This window comes from Hippocampus bargibanti, linkage group LG07 (assembly GCF_051943395.1).
Source record: "Hippocampus bargibanti isolate YZ-2025 linkage group LG07, ASM5194339v1, whole genome shotgun sequence".
Taxonomy (NCBI): Eukaryota; Metazoa; Chordata; class Actinopteri; order Syngnathiformes; family Syngnathidae; genus Hippocampus; species Hippocampus bargibanti.
This window is the reverse complement of record NC_142740.1, coordinates 11,242,537-11,268,642: the sequence shown is the minus strand read 5'-3', so window position 1 is coordinate 11,268,642 and position 26,106 is coordinate 11,242,537. Positions and strand designations below refer to the sequence as shown.

General features: G+C 39.4%; 1 protein-coding gene across 1 annotated transcript; it reads left to right on the top strand.

Moving 5' to 3' along the window:
* Positions 1-14: 14 nt before the first annotated feature.
* On the top strand, positions 15-24,954 carry dnai3 (dynein axonemal intermediate chain 3). The gene is made up of 22 exons (XM_089000431.1): positions 15-51; positions 492-586; positions 2,199-2,383; positions 5,361-5,465; positions 5,840-5,965; positions 6,037-6,236; positions 9,593-9,703; positions 9,899-10,095; positions 10,367-10,470; positions 11,425-11,514; positions 11,662-11,754; positions 13,039-13,158; positions 16,063-16,136; positions 16,573-16,723; positions 17,431-17,533; positions 17,761-17,876; positions 18,690-18,750; positions 18,858-19,000; positions 19,091-19,298; positions 19,954-20,045; positions 20,546-20,659; positions 24,214-24,954. Exons 2-22 carry the CDS (start codon positions 541-543, stop codon positions 24,322-24,324), a joined length of 2,550 nt encoding a protein of 849 aa, XP_088856557.1. The 5' UTR covers positions 15-51; positions 492-540; the 3' UTR covers positions 24,325-24,954.
* The last annotated feature ends 1,152 nt before the right edge of the window (positions 24,955-26,106 follow it).

Sequence of the window (26,106 nt, the reverse complement as noted above, 5' to 3'; positions counted from 1 at the left end):
TAGCAACCAAACAGTTCGATTTCAAAGCAAAAGGCGAAAGTGTGAAAAGGGGTAAGAATTTAAAAAATCTTCTTATATTGCTGCTAAATAAATTTACTTTAACGTGAGTATTGTTGCTATCAAATAGCCACATGTTAAATACTTGCTCAGCCGGACAAACTATAATTATTGTTCGTTCGCTGCTTATTCAACATTACTTAAATGTTTCTGTATCTTGTGTGTTTATGGAAGTTGGTGTGACATCTCCACTGCATCTATTTTATTAAGGTAGACCACTTTGCTACTATCGGCGTTTGTATTTTTATTTTTACTTTTTCATTAAAGTACACTATAACTAAATTACGGCACTGCGCCACTTACTATCTCGCCGGCACTGAATTCGTGAGAATGCAAAACTAAATAGATTAATACTACTGTAATACAAATCAATTACTTTTTTGATTTTTGTAGAGCTTCTGTCAAGTTTTCCCCTGTTGTTTTTGTTTACAAAGTTGGAATTGATTCGCCCTCTCCATCTGCGGAGCTATCACATGAGCAAGAATGCCATCACATCCGAGCTCAAACAGCAGTGCAGAAAATGGTCCAGGTGGGTGTAGCATAATCACATGCAATACTGTACAGTGAACCGACATGCTAACCAGTCCAACACCCGGCCGCCCAATGTTTACGTCATGTTTCAATATTTACAAGTATTCTTTTTTTATTGTCAAAGCGTACAACTGGTATCTATATTGTATTTAGCACACAATTTAAGCAATTGTGTGCATGTAGGGAGCAATATCCTTCCGTATCCACAAAATTCTGAGCATAGAAATGTCCAAAATGTCCTTTTATGTTGATGCAATACATTAATTTGACAAGAGCTGCCCAACTCTGAAATAGAGGTTTTTTTAGAGGACAATGTAACAATGTTAAAAACTCCTTTGATGTAGTCTGTGGAATTTTGTTGCATAGCCTTGGGCTTGCTCCACTCTCACCTGTAGAGCTAGTGTCAATCTCATTTACAACGTGCTTTTAGTCAAATACAAATCACCAACTCTCCATTTAGTGTCAATTGTTGTGCCTTGCACCTTCATTAAATTGAAAATAACGTTTTTAGGGCTAACAAAGAGGTGAAATGAGCCTCAGCCCCCTTTCTCTATGAGTCCTTGAATTGGGCAAAATAAACATGTTCGAACAAGTTGACTGACACCATGGAGTGGGCCATCCTAGTGACATTATTTCAAAACTCAAAAACAGACCCAACATTTTCATGATCTGTGGTAAAGTTGTCGGACTAAATTCAGCAAAATTTGAGGGGATTGGATTTACCTTTATTAGTCTTGCAGTGGAGAAATTTACATTTCCCAGCAGCTAAGTATGAAAGGTAACAAAGAAGTCGAAAAACAAAGTACAGGAGCTGCTGGAAAGGCAGCCACTCTCGCTGCACCATCTTGAAGTCAAAAGAACAAAAAAAAATCATTCCATTAGTAGCATTACTCAAGATGAAAGAGGTCTAAGAAATGAGAATGGTCCAAATCTAATACACGCAGATCAAGTTGCACACTTCTGGGTTCTATGACAATCCAAAACACTCTTAATCTGTCAGATTTTTTTTTAATTTGGCTGCAACCGCAATCGCTGGCACTTGACCATATTAGATGACAGGTATAAATTTGGGGTGAAGTCTGAATGACTTGATTTGGAAGGTCGACACACCCATCTGGGAAGTGGGTTTACTGTGTTTAAGATGTACTCCAACATTCCATGACTCCTTTCTGCAAGCTTGTGGAGAGGCTTTGAAGAGTGCGGCCACAGGCAGCCATGATACAAAACGGTCATGATGCATGTTTGCTGTAGTGTAGATAGTTCTGGGCTAAGCATTCTTCTAGACAGATTATCCATTATGAAAAACTCGTGACGTAAACATTTTCACTCACTGTTTAATATCTTAAATCTGACATTTCCACAGTAGAAGAGAAACTCCTATTACAGAACACACACTAATATTTCTTTTCCACCTGCAGTCATTGCAATAGCAGCACTATGATTGATCAGAAAAGTAGGCTTTCCACAATGTTGTAGTACTGGTATCGTTATTCGGACTCTTGACTTTTTTATCCCAGCACTGCAACCAAGAAAATAAACAAACTAGCGATAATTAGTCTGACATAACACTCGTCAAACATTTTAAAGATTATTGCTGTACTTTCTGCAAGGTCACCCAGAGGACATCATGCCCATGGTCCTGACTTCTGCTACTCAGAAGCATTTTCATTGCATTGCCGATGAGGACGTCACAGGGGAGAACCCCTACAAGCTGCTGAAAAAAGATGACATCTTAGAGGACATGAAGACAAAAGCTGCAGTGTCCGATTTCAGCCCTGTGAAGCAGATTATTCTGGTCAGTTTTATCTAAACATTGTCCTATGGATCACTCGGGCAAAAGACAACACTGGCATCTTGTACAGCCTTTTAAGAGCTGTGGCAAAAAAAAGAAAAAGAAAAAGAAAAAAAACACAAAACACAAAACACGTCTCTCTTTGATTATGCATGCCTAGTAACTTTCATTCATTCATTCATTATTTTTTCGATCAGATTTATCCTCGGGGGGGGGGGGGTGTTGTAGCCTCTCTCTCTCTCTCTCTCTCTCTCTCTCTCTCTCTCTCTCTCTCTCTCTCTCTCTCTCTCTCTCTATCTTGCTATGGCTCTCTATCTCGCTATCGCTCTCTCTATCTCTCTCTATCTCTCTCTATCTATCTATCTATCTATCTATCTATCTATCTATCTATCTATCTATCTATCTATCTATCTATCTATCTATCTATCTCTCTCTCTCGCTCTCTCTCTCTCTCTCTCTCTCTCTCTCTCTATCTATCTATCTATCTATCTATCTATCTATCTATCTATCTATCTATCTATCTATCTATCTATCTATCTATCTATCTATCTATCTATCTATCTACCTACCTACCTACCTACCTACCTACCTACCTACCTATCTATCTATCTATCTATCTATCTATCTATCTATCTATCTATCTATCTATCTATCTATCTATCTATCTATCTATCTATCTATCTATCTATCTATCTATCTCTCCCTATCGATCTCTATCTATCTCTATCTCTGTATCTCTCTCTCTATCTATCTATCTCTATCTATCTCTAAATCTATCTCTCTCTAACTCTCTCTATCTCTCTCTATCTCTATCTCTGTCTATCTCTATCTCTCTATGTCTCCCTATCTCTATCTCTGTCTATCTCTATCTCTCTCTATCTCTCCCTATCTCTATCTCTGTCTATCTCTGTCTATCTCTATCTCTATCTCAATCTCAATCTCTCTGTCTATCTCTATCTCTATCTCAATCTCAATCTCTCTCTCTATCTCTCTCTCTATCTCTCTCTATCTCTATCTCTATCTCTATCTCTATCTCTATCTCTATCTCTATCTCTATCTCTATCTCTATCTCTATCTCTATCCTTATCTTTATCTTTATCTTTATCTTTATCTTTATCTTTATCTTTATCTTTATCTTTATCTTTATCTTTATCTTTATCTTTACACACTACTGACAATGTGTCCCAAATTCACAACCTCCCATCCCTGAGGCACAGCTCCCACACAAGTCTCAACATCAAGGCTAATCTCATGTGAGGACCATCCATTGGCACAAATGGACAGAATAACATCACGTCCAATGTTTCATGATTCTCATTCTCAGATGTCTTTGGGCACTAGGCGGGGATTGGATTGGATTGGATTTGCCTTTATTATCTTGCAGTGGAGACATTTACATTTCACAGCAGCAAAGTGATGAAAGGAATGAAAGTAGAAAAACAAAATACAGGAGCTGCTGTAAAGGCAGCCACTCTCGCGGCGCCGTCTTGAAGTCAAAAGAACAAAAAAAAACCTACATAACAAATAACATGACAACACAAAGACATAGTCATTCATTCTTAAGCACTTTCTGTACCCTCTTTGTTACACGAAGCATTTCCAGATGAAAGAGGAGAGGATCAAAGTATCTCTTCACCAGTGGATTAGGGACATCATGGTGGAATGTGCACGTCGACTACAAGCTAGATGTACACCCTAAACCAGTTGCCCGCCAATCACAGGGCACACAGAGACAATCTACGTGGACACTCACACTCACACTCACACTCACACTCACACTCACACTCACACTCACACTCACACTCACGCTCACGCTCACGCTCACACTCACACTCACACACTCACACTCACACTCACACCTAGGGACAATTTTGAGTGTTCAGTCTGTCTGCCATGCATTATTTTTGGAGAGTAGGAGGAAACCGGAGAAAACCCAAGCAGGATGAGTTAGCCTGAGTTGACACTCCAGGGCATCATGGTCGCCATATGTTTTATTGCGTAATCTCATATTTTTATTTACTCATTCATACGACAAAAACAAATTCAGATGATAAGGCCAAAGTAACATGGTTAATGCAGGTAGGAATAATTTTGAGATATCAGGCAACACTAATCAAGCTCCTTATTTAATCATAACGTCTAATACAGATGACATTTCTGCCGCATGTAATACATGAAATGTCAGCATGGCTGAATTACTATTGTCATCACAAATGTCCATTTTATGCTTAATGTTTCAAGTTGGACTATATTAACCCTTTTAGGGACAGCTGTTACCACATTGGACAGCTTCTCATGTTATTGGGTTATCGGTTACAGTTATTGGCACAGGTCAGGGTTAAAGTCAAACGTAAAGATGCAACTGGTGCTCAAAACGACTAAGCAAAATCATGGTCAATATTAGTAGTCTTTGCAACACATGGGTATATACACTATGCATGGAGCTCAAATTAGGTATTGGTTGATGTAGAGGTTGGGGTCATCTTTTGAAGAAAATGAAGGCATTTTGCATGCGCCTTATACACTGGAAAATATGGTATTTGTTTTCAAATCTTTAAAATGGCCTCGGTCCTCCTTACCGCTCCAAGCTCATCCACCCCTACACACATTCCTGGCGCCTCAGTTCTGCTGACCAGCCATTATTAGATGTGAAACCAAAAAAGTTGGTAACCACGGTTTCAATTCATTGTAACCTGGCACAGATCCCTGCTCGCTTTGGGTATGAGACACTCTGTACTGGTTGCCAGTCAATGACAGAACTCACAAGACAACCAACCAACTACAATGACATTCACAACTATGGGCAACTAACTGTAGTAAATTCCAACTAATTCAGATGATATTGGCCCATGCAAGTATAAGGCAAATATTGAAACTCAACACCAAAAATTTGGATCTTTGTGTTTTGATTTTATAATGTGGTAGAACTTCTGTGTTGGTATAAATTGAAGATTATTGTACATATCCTTTCTGTTTACAGGAATATCCAGAAAGTGAGCTTTTGCTTGTCTATGATAGGGACTTCACCTATGGCCAATTGTTTTATCTGGTTCTGACACCAGAAGCAAAGGAAAGAATCCTCAATGTAAGTACTGTAGACTATTTGCTGCTAAATTCGAATTTGTATAATTATTTTTGGTTTCTGTTTCATTTTATGCTGCAGTTTATGGAGGGGGGTGACTAATTTTGTATGCTCCACTTTTTGCATGCTCAACTTTTGCTCTAGTTTTTATTTAAAAACAACAATCACAAAAACTCACAAATATTTAATGAATTTCCGTACATCTCACTTTTTTTGTGTTGTGTGTTGTGTTTTGGTGTTGGCTCCTAAGGAAAAAATAATCCAATTTTGTGGCTCTATGTTTGAAAACTGAAATGTGACAATACAGCATGTCAAACGGTTTCAGGGGGTCAAATGATTTCCCAAGACACTGTATGTCTTGTGTGTTTGTTATGCAGCCTCCCGAATCTGAGACTGAAGAAGATTTAGAGGATGAAATTAAAACTCCAGAACCCAAGGAATGGTTATCACTCGGCAGTGAAAAAGAAATAGACGAAGAGTCTATCAAAGAAACAAGAGGCAAGGTACTTTAAAACACATTAAACAAGTGAATGTTTTTGATTCATTCTAGTCTCCGTTTTGTCTCCCATGTCAGTTATTGTTCAAGTTCTCCCGAGCTCGGAGACATTTTGGGATGCCGGTTTCTCTTTCGGACCGCAATGTTACAGATGTTAAAGATGGCAACCTGGAATGTGTGTCCTACCAAGACAGACGATTCAACATCAAGCTATTACAGAGGGATTGTGGGGTGCAGGCCATCCCCATTGTCCAGAGCAGCAGCGCCCAGACAATGTGGTACAAATATGTCAGCAATGACAACATTCATAACTTACATCCCTGGAGTCTTCTCAAGTCGATCTACTTTTACACAAATTGCCACTTAAAAATGTTTGCTGAACCAAATACCAGTACCATTAGCAACATAAAAGTAAAGTGCCGTTGTTGGCCGAGGGGTTCATCAAACCAAGACAAAGATGTTATTTCTAAGAATTATTTGCCATATACAAAACTGTATATCAATTATTGTAGTCAGTCACTGTGACATTACGCAGTTTGAACATGAACATTGTGCTTAACCCTTTCATGGACAAATAACTGTCACCTGATAACTTGATGAGATGAGATATCCTTAATTTGTCTCACAGCGGAGAAATTTCCAATTCACAACAGCGTAAGCTGTCCACAGAAAGGGTTAAATATAGGAACATTGAAAAAAACCCTAATTTATCCATTGATTCTCTATGCCACTAGGGCTATGGAAAAGTACAATACAAACCACACTACCGGTTGCTTTTAATAATAATAGTACATTACATTTTAAGCGCATTTCAAAACTCTCAAGGACACTTTACCGTCACAGACAAGCATAGGTACTATAATAAATAAAATACAATCACAAACAGAATACAATAAATAAAATACAATTATAAATAGAAACGAGAGTGAGCTACACAGAAAACGCAATTTTAAAGGACAACCGACGTCACTTTTTTGTTTCTTAACTGACATCAGAAAAACGTTTTATAGCATCTAAAATACCCAAAACACGCAGTATGATATTTTTATTCAAATGCAAAACACCAATAAAAATGACTTAAAGTGTCCAAAATCTGCAAAAAATTGAGTTGCAAATTGAGCATTTTCAGAAAGTCCCGCCCCCAGTTTGTGACGTCACGCCAAGATGTCGTGCATTGCTTGAAAATCAAAACAATGGCTTCAGATTCGGATAATATGCTTTCTTGTTACACCTCCAGTTATGAATATGATTCAAATAGTTCTGAAGAGGAAACCATACATGTTTGCAATCGATTAAAGCATTTATTCCATGCCATTTTGAGGCAACATTGGGGAGAAACGATCACCAGAAAAGAGGCACAAAATGGCGACCTCCTGTGACCACCTCCATTTCCACAGGCTGATAAATTCCTTATATGGAGCTTGGACACCCTCTTCTGGCGGCTTTTGGGTGCAACACAAGGTTTTCAGACCAAACAATACAGCAAAATACATTGATGTGATGGAAAGACTGCTACAATGTGTCTTTTTTCGGTCAGGGGGCGTTCCTTGAGTGACGTCATGTACGGACTTGTCACCAACTCAAAAACAAGACTTCCTGAATATTCAGCTTCTTTTCCTTTCGGCTTTTCCCCTCAGGGGTCGCCACAGCGAATCAATGTCCTCCATCTATCCCGGTTTTGTGCATCCTCTTCTCTCACACCAGCTACCTTCATGTCCTCTTTGACCACATCCATAAACCTCCTCTTCGGTCTTCCTCCCGCTCTCCTGCCTGGCAGTTCAAGACTCAGCATCCTTCTCCCGATATAGTCACTCTCTCTCCTCTGGACATGTCCAAACCATCTCAGTCTGGCCTCTCTGACTTTCTCTCCAAAGCCTCTAATATGAGTTGTCCCTCTAATGTACTCATTCCTGATCCTATCCAACCTGGTCACACCCAAAGAAAACCTCAACATCTTCAGCTCTGCTACCTCCAGCTCTGCTTCCTGAAACTTCCTGAATGTTCAGCGTGAGTCTTAAAACATAAAATATAGCTACATGCGGTGGAATATTTTTAAAATACGCTCAGTGGAAGTCATTTGAAGCCATTTTACAAATTATGGACACAACTTGTCCGGAGACATTGGTTGTCCTTTAAATAGGTGGGTTTTGAGATGGGACTTGAAGGGTCTTCTCCTTTCCACTTTTTTTGAGGCAATGTGATAACAATGGAACAATTCCTGAGAACCTCTTCCAACCTGGTTCTGTAACACAGAGGTCACAGACAGATGTTGGTGTTTCTTTTCATGATGCGGCAAGGAACACCACTGCAAACGTTCCTTTGCTAATTTTAAGCAAGCAAGACAGCGGACCACCGCCAAGTCATAAAAATGCAGAATGTACAGTACACATGTATTGTGTTTTACAACAGTATTTAACCATAATCACAAATTCATAGTTACCAATTAATGAAAAATGTCTGTGTAAGCTCTCAGTTGTACAGGAGTGGTCCATCGATGAAAAGGTTTCCTCAGTCGTCATCTGTAATTCTTTGAAGGTGTCGGACGTTTCGCTTCTTATCCAAGAAGCTTTGTCAGCAAACTAAAGTCTTACTGGTAGTTTCGGCCCTTTATATATATATCCCTACTGTCCAGATGTGGCTATGATATGACTCTGCTATGATTGGACAGTAAAGTCTCGTTATATCGATAGCGGTTATATCGATAGTACTGCTTATTACGATACTATTTTTATGAACGCAAGGAGAAAATTTACATGCCGCAGGATCGGATATATCGATAGTCCGGTTATATCGATATTTTTTCCGACTCCCGAGAATATCGATATAACGAGACTTTACTGTATATAGGGCCGAAACTACCAGTAAAACTTTAGTTTGCTGACGAAGCTTCTTGGATAAGAAGCGAAACGTCCGACACCTTCAAAGAAGTACAGATGACGGCCAAAGAAACCTTTTCACCAATTAATGAAAAAGCTTGTGGTTAAAAAAATGGAATGAATGATACCCAGCACCATCTTTTAATTGATAGCCACACATACGGCCTTAGAGCCGCGACACGTTGCACAATGTAAGTCAAGGACCACATACTCTGCGTGCTTCAGATAAACCGGACACGGTCGACAATGAAAGTCAACCTTGCTGCCACTTGAAATGGACCCAGTCCAATTTATGTTTTACACATAAATGATAAATCCAATTGAACTGTATTTCACAAATGAGTTGTATTTGAAAAAAAGTTTGAAATACAGTAAAGTCTCGTTATATCGATATTCAAGGGAGTCCGAAAAAATATCGATATAACCGGGACTATCGATATATCCGACCCTGTTTGCATGTGATTTTCTCCGTGCGTGCATAGAAATAGTATCGATATAACCGGGACTATCGATATATCCGATATCGATATAACGAGACTTTACTGTACTTCAATGTTTAATTTAGCAATTCTTGGTTACTACTATAGTAAGCCAGCATACCGCTCGTTTTATTTGTACCACACTTCAACTGAATATTTTTATGGAGTCTTTCATCTGAAATTCACAAACATACGTGCAGTCACTGTATTTAATCCAAATTACACACCCCAAGCTCTTTGAGTATACCTATTGAACAAAGTGTTTGATGTACATTACAGGAAGTATATGAGGAACAACTGCACACAGTACATGCCGGGAGTATTGAGCAAAAATGAGGAGGAGAGCCCTCAACCAAGCCTCAGTGATTTTCTTGATGCAGTGACAAACAGGTAAAACAGGATTCTCCATAATGGTATTTATTTTATAATTTTTTGGGGGGTCCCAATTTTGATGATGACAACAACTCGTGGCCTAAAATGTTCTCAGTGACTACATTTATATGGTTACACTTCATTATGTTTTCAAAGATGCTCAATTTTTGTTGGTGGACCACAAAGCTGCTAAAACAACTTCCTTTTTTGTAGGATTCTGCATGCCCTTCAACAGGAAGAAATTATGAACGTGTTCAAAGATGACTGGAGTGCTTTGGGGACAAACACTGAGGATATTGACTGGTCTGGGAAGGTGTCGGATGTTTTGATGCTAAACCAGGCCTTTTCTGACCCAAAGTACACTCATGACAAGGAGATCATCTGCCTGAACTTTCACCCCACCATTCAGAGTAAAGTTATTTCAAGGCAGCTAGTCCCGCCAAACAGTTTTACAAAATGTTTACCGATGGAGTTCTTCCCAAAATGGTACCGGTACACATACACTCTCACAAGGTTTAACACTTATGTGTGGAATGGACACATGTGCAGACACGTGTCCATTATATAGTTGCTCTGGTTGTCTGTTTGAACGAAGGTACAGTTGTCCCAGTTTCTTTAGAGAGGAGCTAGTGATTTTTTTTTGTCCTAGCTTTATTTGGATACATCTTATTTCTTTTCAAGGTGTGATGGCTGTGGCAATGACAGAAAAGAAGAGGCAGCAGTTGATCCGATATACTGGGCCACTCATTGTTTTTTATACCTTCTCTGACCCAACTCATGCCAAGGTATGCAAAACTGAGTGTTGAATGTGCACACTGTTGACAGTTGTTACTGCTATGTTTTCTCTATTAGGACCCCGAGACCAATTGTCCGAAAGCATAACATCCTGTACCACATTTTCCGCGCTATTAGGCACTTGGAAGTGTGTTTTTTAAAACATATAAAAGGTGCATTGCATTATAAGGCGCATAGAGTAGAAACTATAGAACATTTAAAATACAGTACTAATATTGACACATTGGATTTTTTTGCACTATAAATTATTAATCTATAGGAAAAAGCAGAAATCCACCCATTCTTCAATTTTTTTCGGCCCACTGGTGCCTATTCCTCGGGAAACCAGAGGACCCAGAGAAAACCCACGCCTTCCCAGGGAGAACATGCATACTCCCCACAGGGAGGCTGGAGCTGGAATTGAACCGAGTACAGCTGCGGTGTGAGTTTGACCCGCTAACCACTGGCCCGCCAGTGAATAATATATGAGGATGATATCAAATCTCATGTGATAAAATCATTATTTGTGCGAAATTTGAGAGTACTGTAATGACTAAATGCAGAAACTTTGATCAATAACTGATGGTGATATCATGAAACGTCTTGATGATGCATGCCATCTCTTATCCACATGCTGACCGTTTAAGTGTGGACAAAGAAGTTGTGGTATTGTCTAGTTTAGCAGCTATTCATAGTCCTTTAACGCATTTTCCAAAGCACTTGTTGCTTAATAATAGCTCCTTTGTACTGCCACTCTGGACTGCATTCAATGTGGAAACTCTTTTATGCATTTATTTTTTGGGGGGGATTAAAAAAATCACAGAAAAGCACATGAAAAAATGAAAAGACTCATTTGTACTATATTCTTTTTGTATTGATGGTACATGTGTGTGTGTGTGTGCGTGCGTGTATGCGTGTGTGTGTGTGTGTGTGTGTGTGTGTGTGTGTGTGTGTGTGTGTTACAGATACTGCTGGAGTGCCCAGATGACATTCTTGCCTTTGAATTCTGCCCCTCTGATCCAAATGTTATTGTTGGCGGCTGTGTGAACGGCCAGGTGCTTACTTTGACTCTACATTGTTTCAGCTTGCCCGCCCCTGCTGCTTTTGGCCTTGGAGCACTTTTCTGTCCACTGTTTTCGTCAATTTCTGCTTCTTAAAAATGATGAAAATCAATAACAGACAGTTCAATATGTGTGCCTTAGGTCGTGTTGTGGGAAATATCTGCTTACGTCACGCTTTTAAACCCAGTCCAACATGGTCATCATCGACATGAATCTCTCAAAAGTGATATACTGGTAAGTACTCATCGAGTCACGAATGACCACTACGCTGTCTTGTGACATACTGTAAAAACAGGATCTCAAACACATTTTTTTACCGCGGGCCACATTGTAGGTACGGTTTCCTCTCGGGGGCTGTTATGAATTTGAGGAAGCCATTAGAAGGTTTACATAATACATACAAAGCGCACAACAAATTAAGGAATAACTAGTTTTCAAATTTTAAGTAAAAAATAATGAATAGTGAAATAATGTTTTTGTGGTTTACATATGACAATTTGGAATGTTGCTTCAGACTTTAGCAGGCATCATGGCATTTGACATGTGTGATTTGCTTTCGCGGGCCAAATAAAATGATGTCACGGGCTAGATTTGTCCCCCGAGCTTTGATTCTGACACCCATGTTATAAAGGAAGTCAAACTGGCAAAAATGCAACGTGTCTTCCATGAGAAAAGAAATCGAGCCAGTCCATTAAATATGCTCATCTATCGTTCGACATCCAAATAATTAAACAGACAAATCATTTGTGACCATTTACTAAGCAATTTTATTTAAAGTCGCATCCTCTGACAGTGGTTTTGTGAGCTTTTATTGTCCCTCCAATAGGCCAGCTGCAACCCTCTTCTTGTTTATTTGTTTGCTTTCGTTAACTCACTATCTCTGCCGACATTCTCTTTCAACCCATTTTCTCTTCATTTGAGTGAACGCCGGCGCGTGTGGCTGCCGCTGTTCACCCACAGAAAAAATATCCTGTAACTGTAAAGTGTCTGAGAGTTTCGAAGGCGTTTATAAATGAAATGTATTATTATTATTATTATTATTATTATTATTATTATTATTATTATTATTATTATTATTATTATTTCCCAGAGCCAATAGCATCACCCATCACCCCCCGCTGTCACATAAACCCCTCCGCCCTCACCTACCACCACAGTTTGACCATGAAGATAACACATAAGCAAAACAGACCTCTGTCTTCACTTTTATTGGTGGTGTAAACAATGCTTTAGTTTTGTATTTAGGGTTGTAGAAGCTACAGGCATCTGTGGCCGGCTTGTCAGACAGATTAATGAAATCCTTTGTTGTACTGTATTGTTTTTCAATACCCACCATGTGATATACAACATCTGTTCATGTGACTTCGCTGGATGACATTGCATGCTCACGATGATCAGGGTCAAATGCTAAACGTTAGTATAAAAAAGTAAGATTGATCGATTGTACGTAGCAGTCTTGCTTTGATTAATATGCAAATCATTTCACCCCTGTTCCTCCACACCTCAATACATTGACAGGGCCTTGAGGAAAAGAAACACACAAAATCACCACTTGTGCGCTACAGTGCAATGTCTGGAGTGGAGAACAGCCACAAGGCACCAATTACCGACATCCACTGGCTGCCTCAGACATTTGAGGTATGGGTCACTTCCCCTTGATGCTGACTTACACTTGTTCTTTAATCTTTTTACTCTTTGAAAAACAATCAATTCCAATCGGGACAAAATACACTGGGTGAAATTGTGGGACCCCAGCTTTGTACAGTCACCTGATCCGTGATGTGTTAGATAATGATGAGCCATTTGATTTGATGTCATTTTATGTCAATCGCAAATGGCAAAATGTGTTTTCAAAAATGATCATTGTACTTAATAATGACATTGACAAATTAATTCCAGACGTCTCATAAAACACAGGACATTGAACATTCACTAAGTGAAGTACTGTATCTCTTGAAATTGTGCCGTCGTTTCTAAACATTTCAGGAAGTCTTTTACGAACTTCCAAGTTTAACCAACATTAAACGTAGCATCGTAATTGTTTTCATTTTTAATTCCATTGAATTTATCTTTAATCCTTTCATGCATCCTGTACCCCAAGGGTGTCAAGTTCATTTTTTTGCCACGGGCCACATTGTAGTTACCATTTCCTCTCGGAGGACGTTATGAATTTGGGGAAACCATTAGAATGTTTAATCCCCTCCGCATATTACATGTAGAGCACACAACAAATTAATGAATAACTAGCTTTCAAGTCAAAAATAATGACTGTAATTGTAGTTTACATGAGGCAATTTGAAATTTTGATTTGGACTTTAACAAGCATCATGGAATTTCACGTTTGATTTGCCTTCGCGGGCCTAATAAAACAATGTGGTCGGCCAGATTTGGACTTGACTTTGACACCAGTGCTGTACCCCGAAAACATGATAAACAGTCCACTGTAGAAACCGCGTTTCCTAAAAGGGTTGAATTCCACAAACCAGAAAGAATTATCACTGTAAGCTTAGGCTGTAATATAATATCTGTATTGACGTGTAACAGCAGCAAGCTGCTGCCACTGCCATACAAGGTGTGATCCATTTGCCCACAAACCGCATCTTCTTATGTGACAGCTCGAGTGGCAAAATCATGGTTTGTAGCAGCCCTCCTGTGTATATAACTTAGCTAATTTGGTTTAGTTGGAAAAGTAACTTTTCAGGTTCTTTTTCAGGTATGTTTTTTGATATTGACACTTGAACGACTCGACAAACGTTTGGCTGTCAAGATAGCCTTGTTCAAATAAAACATTAGTTTGCACTATGGACCCATTGGTCTTGTGACATGAGTGCCCTCACATAAGATCACACAAGGTGCTCATCATGCCCGGTGATTCTAAAATTAATACATACAGTATGATCAAGTTATTCTCTCTGAATCTTCCTACATATCCGGGTTAGTAAGAAAAATTAAAAAAACAATAAATACAAACAATATATAAGTTCTGATCATCAAGTCTTCAGTTTGATAGACAGGACAATACAATACAATACAATACAATACAATACAATACAATACAATACAATGCAATGCAATGCAGTGCAGTGCAGTGCAGTGCAATGCAATGCAATACAATACAATACAATACAATACAATACAATACAATACAATACAATACAATACAATACAATACAATATACAATACAATTCAATACAATCGATGAAAAGGTTTCTTCAGCCGTCATCTGTACTTCTTTGAAGGTGTCGGACTTATCCAAGAAGGTTCTTGGATAAGAAGCGAAAAGTCCGACACCTTCAAAGAAGTACAGATGACGACTGAAGAAACCTTTTCATCGATTGTATTGAATTGTATTGTATATTGTAATGTCTTGGATAAGAAGCGAAACGTCCGACACCTTCAAAGAAGTACAGATGACGGCTGAAGAAACCTTTTCATTGATGGACCATTCCTGTACGACTGAGAGCTTACACAGACCAATTCAATACAATACAATACAATACAATACAATACAATACAATACAATACAATGCAATGCAATGCAATGCAATGCAATACAATACAATACAATACAATACAATACAATACAATACAATACAATACAATACATATTCATTTATATAGCCCTTTAACAACAGCTGAAGCTGTAACAAAGTCCTTAAAATGAACAACTATCATATATAGGAAATAAAGCAGTGACAAAGATAGTAATAAACACCGGGGAGTAAAAATCGGGATCAAATCAGAATCATGCTAAGTCGAATGCCAAAGAGTACGAGTGAGTTTTGAGACGGGGTTTAAAGAGGCAGCGAGGGGGCCTGCCAAATGTTCAGTTGCAGGTCATTTTAGAGACTGGGACCAGCAACGGAAAAGGTTCGATCCCCTCTGAGCCTCTGTTTAGTTTTTGGCACATCTAATAATGACTGGTCAGCAGACCTGAGACCCTGGCAAGGTGCTCGGAGAGGTAAGGAGGAGCTAGGCCATTTAAAGATTTGAAAAAAGAAATAATAAAATCTTGAAAAGAACTCTAAAATGTATAGGGAGCCAGTTAAGGGATGCCAGAGTCTGAGTTATGTGCTCCCTCTTACAAGTACCAGTCAAGAGGTGAGCAGCAGCATACTGGATTATCTGGAGACACTCCATGGAGGATTGGATTGGATGTGCCTTTATTAGTCTCACAATGGAGAAATTGATTGATTGATTGGCTGACTCCAAAGTACAGCGCATTACAGCAATCGAGGCGAGATGTGACAAAGGCATGAATTACTGCTTCAAGGTGCTGATGAGAAAGAAGAGGTTTTATTATAGCTAGCTGCCTAAGATTAAAGAAGCTGGATTTAACAACACTGCCAATTTGTCGGTCAAGTAACGGTTAAAGTAACTGTCCAGTTTAAGACCCAAGTTTGAAACTGTTGAGTACAGAAAATGAGCCAGTCGGCCCAAGTCTACAGAATAAGATGTACATGGGCCACTGCTGCCAAACAGTACATCACTTCTGTCTGTCAAATTTAATTAATTTGTAACTCTCCTTGACCTCTGACTAGGTAACAGCTCAGGGCATTCCAGTGGAGAACACAGCCAATATTGCTGTTCAACTTATGACCTGCTCCCCTGATGGGTAAGTCATGAAAGGAATGGGAAAAAAGGCAAGTTCATGATTGGATTGGATTGGATTGGATTGGATTGGATTTGCCTTTATTAGTCTCACAGTGGAGAAATTTACATTTCACAGCAGCAAAGTGATTGAAGCTGTTACATGTAACTGCGGCGGGTAGTAAGAAGAGGATCATCTTTTTCAAGTCAACGCTAGATAATTAACTTGAAAGTGTTGCACTATTGTCAGTGCCACATACTGTTGTACAAATTTCTTGCTCAAACTTTCCTCCATGGAAATGAATGAATGAAATAACAGATTTTTACACTTCATTTATTTCACATATTTATATTTCATACATTTAACGTGACTGATCCATTAAGAGTCAAACAATATGCTGTCTTAGCAATATGTTTCAATTTGTAGCAGTTCTAATGAAAATATATTTTTCATTTTAAAGCTCTTTAATGTTCTGGGATATCCGAGTGCCAAAACAAGCACGCCAGGCCATGCCAGACAAGAAAGTGGGCGATTCGGAGAATCAGATTGCAAATTACAGTGACAACAACCCTTTCAAACACTTGGAGAAGATGTGGAAACCCTTCATCACGGTACAGCAGGATGCAACTATTTACTTTATGTTACCTAACAATAACCGGGAGCCCGCAAACTGGTCTCAAGTCGATCACAAGGAGTGTAGGGCGAAATAAAAAATGTGCTTTTTGTTTGTAGTGTACACTGTACACTACATACACTGTACCGCCTAGTAGTCAAATTGTGAGCACATTGACTTTACAGTGCAGCGGTACCAGGTTCAATCCCAGCTCTGGCCTTCCTGTGGAGAGTTTGCATGTTCTACCTGGGCCTGCGAGGGTTTTATCCTCTGCTGAGTTTCTCCGACATTCCTAAAACATGCATGGCAGGCTGATTGAACACTCAAAATTGTCTCTTGAATGTAATCGGGGTTGGTTGTTCGTTTCTGTTAGCTTTTCAATTAGCTGGCAACTGATTCATGGTGTCTGCTGCCTCCTGGAATTGGCTTCAGCACGGCCACGCGAAACCAGTGAGGATGTTGCAGTACCGTAAATGAATGAATGTACAACTACCATCCTATTATTTTTTTTATGACTTGGTGAACTGACCAGGAGAGGGATTTCTTTCCGCCTGCAAATATCTCTACATGTATGCATTCTCTGTCTTAAATTTCTGGTCTTAAAAAGAGACCAGAAATGTTTTCCTGACCAATTGTTGACAATCCAAAACTCTGACTTGAGTGTGATTAATTTATTGAAGGTCAAGAACACTTTTTTTGTTTTAGGTTCCCTTGGTAAACATGGAGCGGAACGGTGATTACTCCCCAATAAGATTCAGCCTTTACCCCTTCACCGGTAATACAAATAACAACAACGCTACAGTAACAGGTGAGAGTAACAGTGATTTTTTTATTCTTGAGGCATGTTACTTTTTAAGAAGGTGCTTGATACAGTCAACAAAGGTATGATTGATTGATTGATTGATTGATTGATTGATTGATTGATTGATTGATTGATTGATTGATTGAAATAACATCTACACCAGTGGGCATTTGACATCAACATCAATCATTTGATGTCCATTTGTTTTATTTGTAACATTTTTGATGCTCAAGAAAGTGGCGGTGATGGCGCACTGGTAACTCCAGACTACAGTAAGCTTGAAATACCCTCAGTGAAAGGACTAACACCTCTGCCAGATGTAAATACGAAGATTTATATTGGAACTCAGGTAAATATTCTCGCAGTCATCTTTATTCATGTTTTCTGATCAACACTTGAAATCATTTTCTGCCATACAGCACTTAGACCGCTCAGATAGTGATCTTATACTTCTTATCTGAAATCAACAGTCTCAAAGCTGGGTCTTAAACCGGACAGTGACAAATTGATGCTGTTGTTAAATCCAGCTTTTTTTCATTTTAGGTAGCTGGCCTAAGTAAAACCCTTCTTTTCTCATGAGCACCTTGAAGCAGTAATTCATGCCTTTGTCACATCTCGGCTCGATTACTGTAATGCACTTTACTTTGGAGCCAGCCAATCCTCCATGATGCGCCTCCAGCTGGTCCAGAATGCTGCTGCTAGCCTCTTGACTGATACCTGTCAGAGGGAGTACATAACTCCTGCTTTGGCATCCCTTCACTGGCTCCCTACACATTTTAGATTTATTTTCAAGGCAATTCAATTACCCTTCTTATAAATTAGACAACAATGTACTACAGAGGTTAATGTGGAAGAATGCTAACTGAATGCACAGTGTTGTTGTTTTTCACTGCTGTTGACACATAAAAATGGCATCTAGTTATTGGGCAGATACTTCTTGGCAACTGTTAAGGTGCAGTTAAAGAAGGCACTGCCCTCCAGAGGTGCAGCACTGTTGTACACGCTCATTTCTCCCTTGACATCTCTCCCTGCATGTGTGTGCTGAACAAGCGAGTTGCTTGTTCATGAAAAGTGCGATGATGACTGCCTGGCTTTGTGCTACGAACTAAATAACGTGATCATACTTGATGGGTATCTCTATGACCAAAACACCTTTTGCCAGGATGGTGAGATTGTTTACACGGACTGGAAAATGGAAAAAAACGACCTTGAGCAACTACTTAGTGAGTTCCCTTATACATTCGATGTGCAAAAATTTAAACTGCAAAGAGCCACTATTTCACATTTTATTTGAAACATATCTAAGATGACTTTTCTTATCTGTCTCAAGGTCCCAAACCCCTTCATCTTTTCAGAGTCCACCCCTGCTTGGTCAACACCATAGAACGCTCACCCTTTTTTAAAGACCTTGTCTTGACTGGAACGTCACTATTTGGGACCTGCAATATTGCCATTTGGAAAGAAGGCGTGCTGGTGAGTAGCTGTTTGACCAAACAAAGGCATCCGTGAATTCATTTCATTTTCTCAGTTGTTGTTTTTGAGCTCTGACAAACTGACTTCCAGGATGGGCCCATTTTCTTGTTCCCGAGTTCAGAGGGACTTTATACTTCGGCATGCTGGTCTTTGACCCGACCAGCAATTTTCTTCGTCGGGAAAGGGGACGGAAAAGTTGAGGTTTGGAATATTCTGCAAAATTCAGGAGAAGCTATCCACGTGCAAGAGCACATGACCAGTGGCAAGATCACCTGCATGAAGCCATGGATCATCTCCTGTGAGTATTGTGTGAAATCACATTTACTGTACAAAAACTCCCCAATTACATTTTAGAGATTTTCTTTCGATGATTTAGCTCAGTTTCACACCATTGCAATCATGAAATCTGTCTACCCATCCAATTTCAACACCGCTTACCCTGAAGTGGGTTGTGGGAATTGCCGCAACCTATCCCTGCTGACTCTGAGCGAAAGGCCGAATAACCCCCAAACAGGCCGCCAGTCAGTCACAGGGCACATACAATGACAAACATTCATTACACACCCACATTCGCACCATTACTAAGTGGGAAGCAATCCACACTGCTTGCACATAAGTAAGCCGAGTGGCCCAAGAATAGCTATTTTGAAATACATCTTATGAGGAAATAAAGTCTCTGCATTGTTAGTGTCTCATATTAAATTCTTGTTGTGGTATTAAATAACAATGGTCCTGATACTGATTACATATTATTGATACTGAAAATGTTTTGACAGCTCCTGTTTCTGATGTGTGTATGCGTCAGTCTACATGTGACAGTTTCCATTATATTGCAATCGACGCACAGTTTATGCCTTTTTTCTTGACATGCTTTTTTTTCTTTCTTGTGGGATCAAATTTTGTTGAAGAAGTGTTTATAGATGCTTGCTTTGTATGGCTTTGTGTAACTCCAGCCAAGCAGCACTTCCTGACTTTGGCTGATGATTTTGGAATCGTCCGTGTATTTCAAATCCCATCAGCGTTCCACATTGCTTCCAGGAATGAGGTAAGACCGTTTGTCATGCAAACGGCATGTGCTATTTTTAACAAAGAATCCCAACCAAAATTTCCCGAGTTATCTTTGTTTAATACATTATTTTATTATTTGCTTTGATTGGTCCATGCTGATGAAGAATGGATTTTTGTGTCATACGGCATGTCATTTATTTTAACGGTGAATGAAAATAAAGATCACATAGATGAAAAGGTTTCTTCAGCCGTCATCTGTATTTCTTTGAAGGTGTCGGACGTTTCGCTTCTTATCCAAGAAACTTCGCCAACAAACTAAAGTCACTTTAGTTTGCTGACTAAACAAACTAAAGTCACTTTTGCTGACGAAGTTTCTTGGATAAGAAGCGAAACGTCCGACACCTTCAAAGAAATACAGATGACGGCTGAAGAAACCTTTTCACCGATGGACCACTCCTGTACGACTGAGAGCTTACACAGACGTAAAGATCACAGATTCAAAGTTTTTCTCTTTCTCTCTCTCTTGCGTGTGTATAGAGATCAAATGTGGGGAAATGCATTTATCAGCAGCAGGAGAGGCTAAAAGACCTTTTGAAAAGGAAAGAAGTGTGGGAAACCCAGACACCGGCATCACAAGAGCAAAAGAAAGAGGTGAGTTCTGATGCTTGACAGTGATGAGCTATGCCCTACAGCGCTGGTGTCAAAGTTAAGGCTCAGGGGACGGACGCCACCTTCCCCACCACCCCTGTCATTTTATGTGACCTGCTAGAGCAAATCATGTGTGAGACAACTCCAAAGTGGCCCGTGAAAAAAATTATACTAATAATTGACACCCCAGCATGTTATACAAAAACGGGTAAAATCTGGAGTAAATATTTGCTGTTAATTTAACTGTTAAGAGTGTACACCAGTTTGACGTTTAAATTGTCAATATAGTGTTGCTGTTTTCTCTAATCATTTGATTGATTTATCAACATGGAAATCCCTATTACAGGGAGCAAGTCTTGACAACGATTGTCTCCCTATTCACTAATTCTGGAAACCCTTCTGCAGAAAAGTTGGTTATTCTGATGTTAAATTGCCTCTATACTTAAAGGACAACCAGTGTCACTTTTTTTGTTTCTTAACTGACATCACGCAGTATGATATTTTTATTCAAATGCAAAACACCAATAAAAATGACTTAAAGTGACCAAAATCTGCAAAAAATTGAGCTGTTTGAGCATGTTTGCAATCGATTAAATAATTTATTCCGTGCCATTTTGAGGCAACATTGGGGGGAAATGTCTCACCCAAAAATGGCCACCGAGCTGTTGTGAGGAATGAATCAGTGCGTTTCAACAGGCTGATAAATTCCTTCCATGGAGCTTGGCCGCCCTCTTCTGGTGGCTTTTGGGTGCAACACGAGGTTTTCAGACCAAACAAGTACAGCAAAATACATTGACGTGATGGAAGGACTGCTACAATGTGTCTTTTTTTCGGTCAGGGGCGTTCCTTTAGTGACGTCGCGTACGGCCTTGTCACCAACTCAAAAACAAGACTTCCTGAATATTCAGTGCGAGCCTTAAAACGGAAAATATAGCTATATGCGGTGGAATCTTATCAAAATATGCTCAGTAGAAGTCATTTGAAGCCATTTTACAAATTATGGACACAACTTGTGGTGGTTAAAAGGTGGTCCTTTAAAAGACAACTGACACCATTTTTTTTGTTTCCTAACTGACACCAGAAAAACATTTTATAGCATCTAAAATACCCTAAACATGCAGGCTGATATTTTTAGTCAAACGCAAAACACCAAGAAAAATGACTTAAAGTGTCCCAAAACTGCCACAAAATGCACTCGGAAATGGCGAGATTCAGAAAGTCCTGCCCCCTTGTTCATGACGTCACGCCAGGATACTCCTCCACAAAATGCCTTGCTCCAGAATCAAAACAATGGCTTCAGAGAGTTCAGATTGGGAAAAGATACATTCTTGTTACTCATCCAGTTATGAATATGATTCAAATAGTTCTGAAGAGGAAAGCGTAAATGTTTGCAATCGATTAAAGAAGTCCTTCCATATCAATTCGAGCCGTCTGGTCTCCAATGTAGCGTCCCAGAAAATGCACAAGATGGCGCACAAGCTCCATTGGAAATGGGCTGATTTGTCTGCTGGGAATTACACATCTTTATGGTGTTACCACTATTGGTAGTCTTGGTGCAACACACAACAATTCACCATTGCGTTATTTATGTCGTTTTCCTTCTAATTTCGCAATCAACACGGTGTTTTCAGATGAAAAAAGGGCCCAAAATGCATTGTGTGTCGCTTTGTCGGTCATGGGCATTCCTAATGTGACGTCATTTCAGGAATCGTCATCAACTCGAAAACAACACTTCCTGAATATTCAGTGTGAGTCTTAAAATGTAAAATATAGCTACGTGGGGTGGAATCTTTGTAAAATGCGCTCAGTAGATGTCATTTGAAGTGATTTTTCAAATTATGGACGCAACTTGTCCGGAGGTGTCGGTTGTCCTTTAAAACCACAGTACCTGTATATGTAACAATCTCTGTTTGTTGTCATCACCTAAAGTATACATTGAGATGAAGTGACAATGTACCTTAGCATGCCTTGGGGGTTGCTAATCTGATTTGCTAAATCATACTTCAGAATCAGAATCAGAATCATCTTTATTGCCAAGTATGTAGAACACAAGGAATTTGGTGAATACGTTGAATTTCAGGAGAGCTTCAGCAAATTTCTAGGGGGACAGCATGACATATTTCAATCTGTGGTCAAAAGTCATCTTTTGTCAAGACTGTCCAGAACAGGATTTGGAGTGAATCCACTTGACAGAAGGGTGATGTGCTGCCTGAGCTATGAGCGGGTTATAAGATTGCTCGCAGGGTTCTGTACTTATTGGACTCGAACCACCACAGCCACCACAGACAGGACAGTTGCTGGGTTACAATGAGGACTTTTTTTTGCCAAATGGAAATCTACTCAGATCTGATGTTTGAATGAGCCACGACAACAATTAGAGCAGCTATTTAGAGCCAGTTGACTGATTAATGCAAGCATCCTGTGATTCGTCAAGATGGAGTTGAGTCAAGCGAAGTACAATTACATCCACTTATTTTTTTTATTATACCCATATATTTTTTACATTGTTTTTAAAGCAGGGGTATGATACAAACAATTTAAAACAAAACACAAAAAAAACGTTCTCACTCCAGACCAGCTCTGGTTGGAAACTCCCAAGTGTGTCACTGCACATTTAGAGCATTACAGACGATGCAGACGAACAAATATATCGCCGCCTGGATTAAAGGGCATTAATGACCGAGAAAACGACACACAATGCATTTTGGGTACTTTGTTTGGTCTTAAAACTTCGTGTTTATCCGTATTGATGGCGAAATTAGAAGCAAAACACATAAATAACGCGATGGTGAAAACACAAATTCCCAACAGACAAATGAGCCCATTTCCAACGGAGCTTGGGCGCCATATTGTGCATTTTCTGGGACACTACATTGCAGTCCAGGCGCCTCAAAATGACACGGAAGGACTTCTTTCATTGATTGCAAACAGTTATGCTTTCCTCTTCAGAACTATTTGAATCATACTCATAACTGGATGAGTAACAAGAAAGCATCTTCTCCGAATCTGAAGCCATTGTTTTGTTTCTCGAGCAACGCAAGACGTCTTGGCGTGATGTCACAAACAATTGGGCGGGACCTTCTGAAACTGAAACTTTCTGAGGTCATTTTGAAGTAGTTTTGGGACATTTTAAGTCATTTTATTGGTATTTTTCTTTTGACTAAAAATATCAGCCTGTGTGTTTTGGGTATTTTAGATGCTATAAAACGTTTTTGATGTCAGTTAGGAAACAAAAAAAATGGTGTTGTTTGTCCTTCAAAGCGCTATATAAATCAATATGTATTGTATTATATTGTATTGTATTGTATTGTATTGTATTGTATTGTATTGTATTGTATTGTATTGTATTTGGTTTCATTCTCATCGGAGTACAAACCCTGCTAATGATCAGGGCAAAGATGAGGATCTTGGGCACTGGAGTCACTGGCTAATGGTTGGGGTCTTGCAACGGTAGAATAATTTAATTCTTTGTGAATACAATGAAGGAAAATGTGACAAAACGTGTTTTACAAATGAGATTGCGACCAGTTGTAATGATTCCTTTTTCTTCTCTTAAGGCGAGTGAGAAGCCAGGTACCCCCACAGAAGAACAGGATGAGATGAAGGAGTATGAGAATTTTGTATTACTCGAGGAAAGCATACTTAAAACCATGGGACTGACACAATAATAACACACGCATGTTGTGATTCATATGTGATGTTGACAAATTAATTGGACAATGCACAAGATTTTTTCTTTTTGAATGTACATGCAGGTTGTATTCTTTTTTTTCCCCCTCAAACGTAAAAGCGCAGTTTATAATGTTCATGCGTCTAGCAAGATTTGAACGTAACCTCACTTCACTGTTCTGCACGACCATGCACAATGGTAATGGATGCGTATGTGGAACTATCGCGGCTTGGAATCGAAGCGGATTGACGTGGGACAGGAGATGTGAGACAATCTTTTCATCAATGGATGCTACACCTGCGTGTTCGCTTTCAACATTTAGCTTGTAGTCGACGTGCACGTTCCACCATGATGTCCCTGATCCACTGGTGAAGAGACGCTTTGATCCTCTCTTTCATCTGCGGAACTGCTTCGTGTAACAAAGAGGGTACAGAAAGTGCTTCAGAATGAATGACTCTGTGTCTTTGTGTTGTTATGTTATTTGTTATTTTGTGTATTTTTTGTTTTGACTTCAAGACGGCGCCGCGAGAGTGGCTGCCTTTCCAGCAGCTGCTGTATTTTGTTTTTATACTTTCATTCCTTTCATTTACTGCTGTGAAATGTGATGTGAAATTAATAAATGTGTATTTTAGTAGTTTGTTTTCATATTAGGCTGGCCCGATATATTCCAATAGATATCTGATTTCGACAACAAAATTCAATCTTCAACGTCAAATTGATATCACATTCCCACTAAAATGAGCTCTTGCAAGATGGATTAGCTTCCGTGTGTATTCATTATAATGCATACATTTCTGTATGCAAGCAAGAAGTTGATCCCCTAAAGGTCTATGGATTGGGACATTTGAATGCACCTCAAATATCTTCTCCAATGTTCAGTATCACAAGTGCACTTCAAAAAAATGGCTGAAAGGGGAAGCAAGCAAACAATGAAGAACTTTAATGGGCAAAAAGATAAAACACTTTTTTCCCCCTTGTTAATGTCAGTGGACTTTTTCTGCCTCCTTATTCACACCATTTTTTAGAACGTTTTCCCCTTGAAGTGTATTGCCAAGAGCCCTCTGGACTCAATTAGTTTCACTATGTTAAAGGGACTAAAATGTGGAGGGTGCCAAGTCCACCGCCGGTCAAGCGCAGCCCAGGAAATCTATGGTGACTACTTGACAGCTGCGATCTGACCAGAAAAGAGGTAAGGGCGACTGGAGGAGAATGGAGGGGCTGGCTGCACTTGAAGAGGTGGAGTTATGCATAATATAAGACACGGTCCTGTGCCAAGTTTTAAATGGTTTTGGAGAATAGCAAGAGGGGAATAAAAAAAAAGACTACACAATGTGGTCTTAAAGGACAACCAACACCATTTGTTTTGTTTCCTAACTGACATCAGAAAAACGTTTTATAGCATCTAAAATACCCAAAACACGCAGGCTGATAATTTTAGTCAAATGCAAAACAACAATAAAAATGAATTAAAGTGTCCCAAAGCTACTTCAAAATGACCTTGGAGATGCCGACTTTCAGAAGGTCCCGCCCCCTTGATCGTGATGTCACGCCAGGACGTCTTGCCTTGCTATAGAATCAAAACAATGGCTTCAGATTCGGAGAAGATGCTTTCTTGTTACTCATCCAGTTACGAATATGATTCAAATAGTTCTGAAGAGGAAAGCATAAATGTTTGCAATCGATTAAAGAAGTCCTCCCGTATCAATTCGAGCTGTCAAACTCCAATGTAGTGTCCCAGAAAATGCACAAGATGGCGCCCAAGCTCCGTTGGAAATGGGCT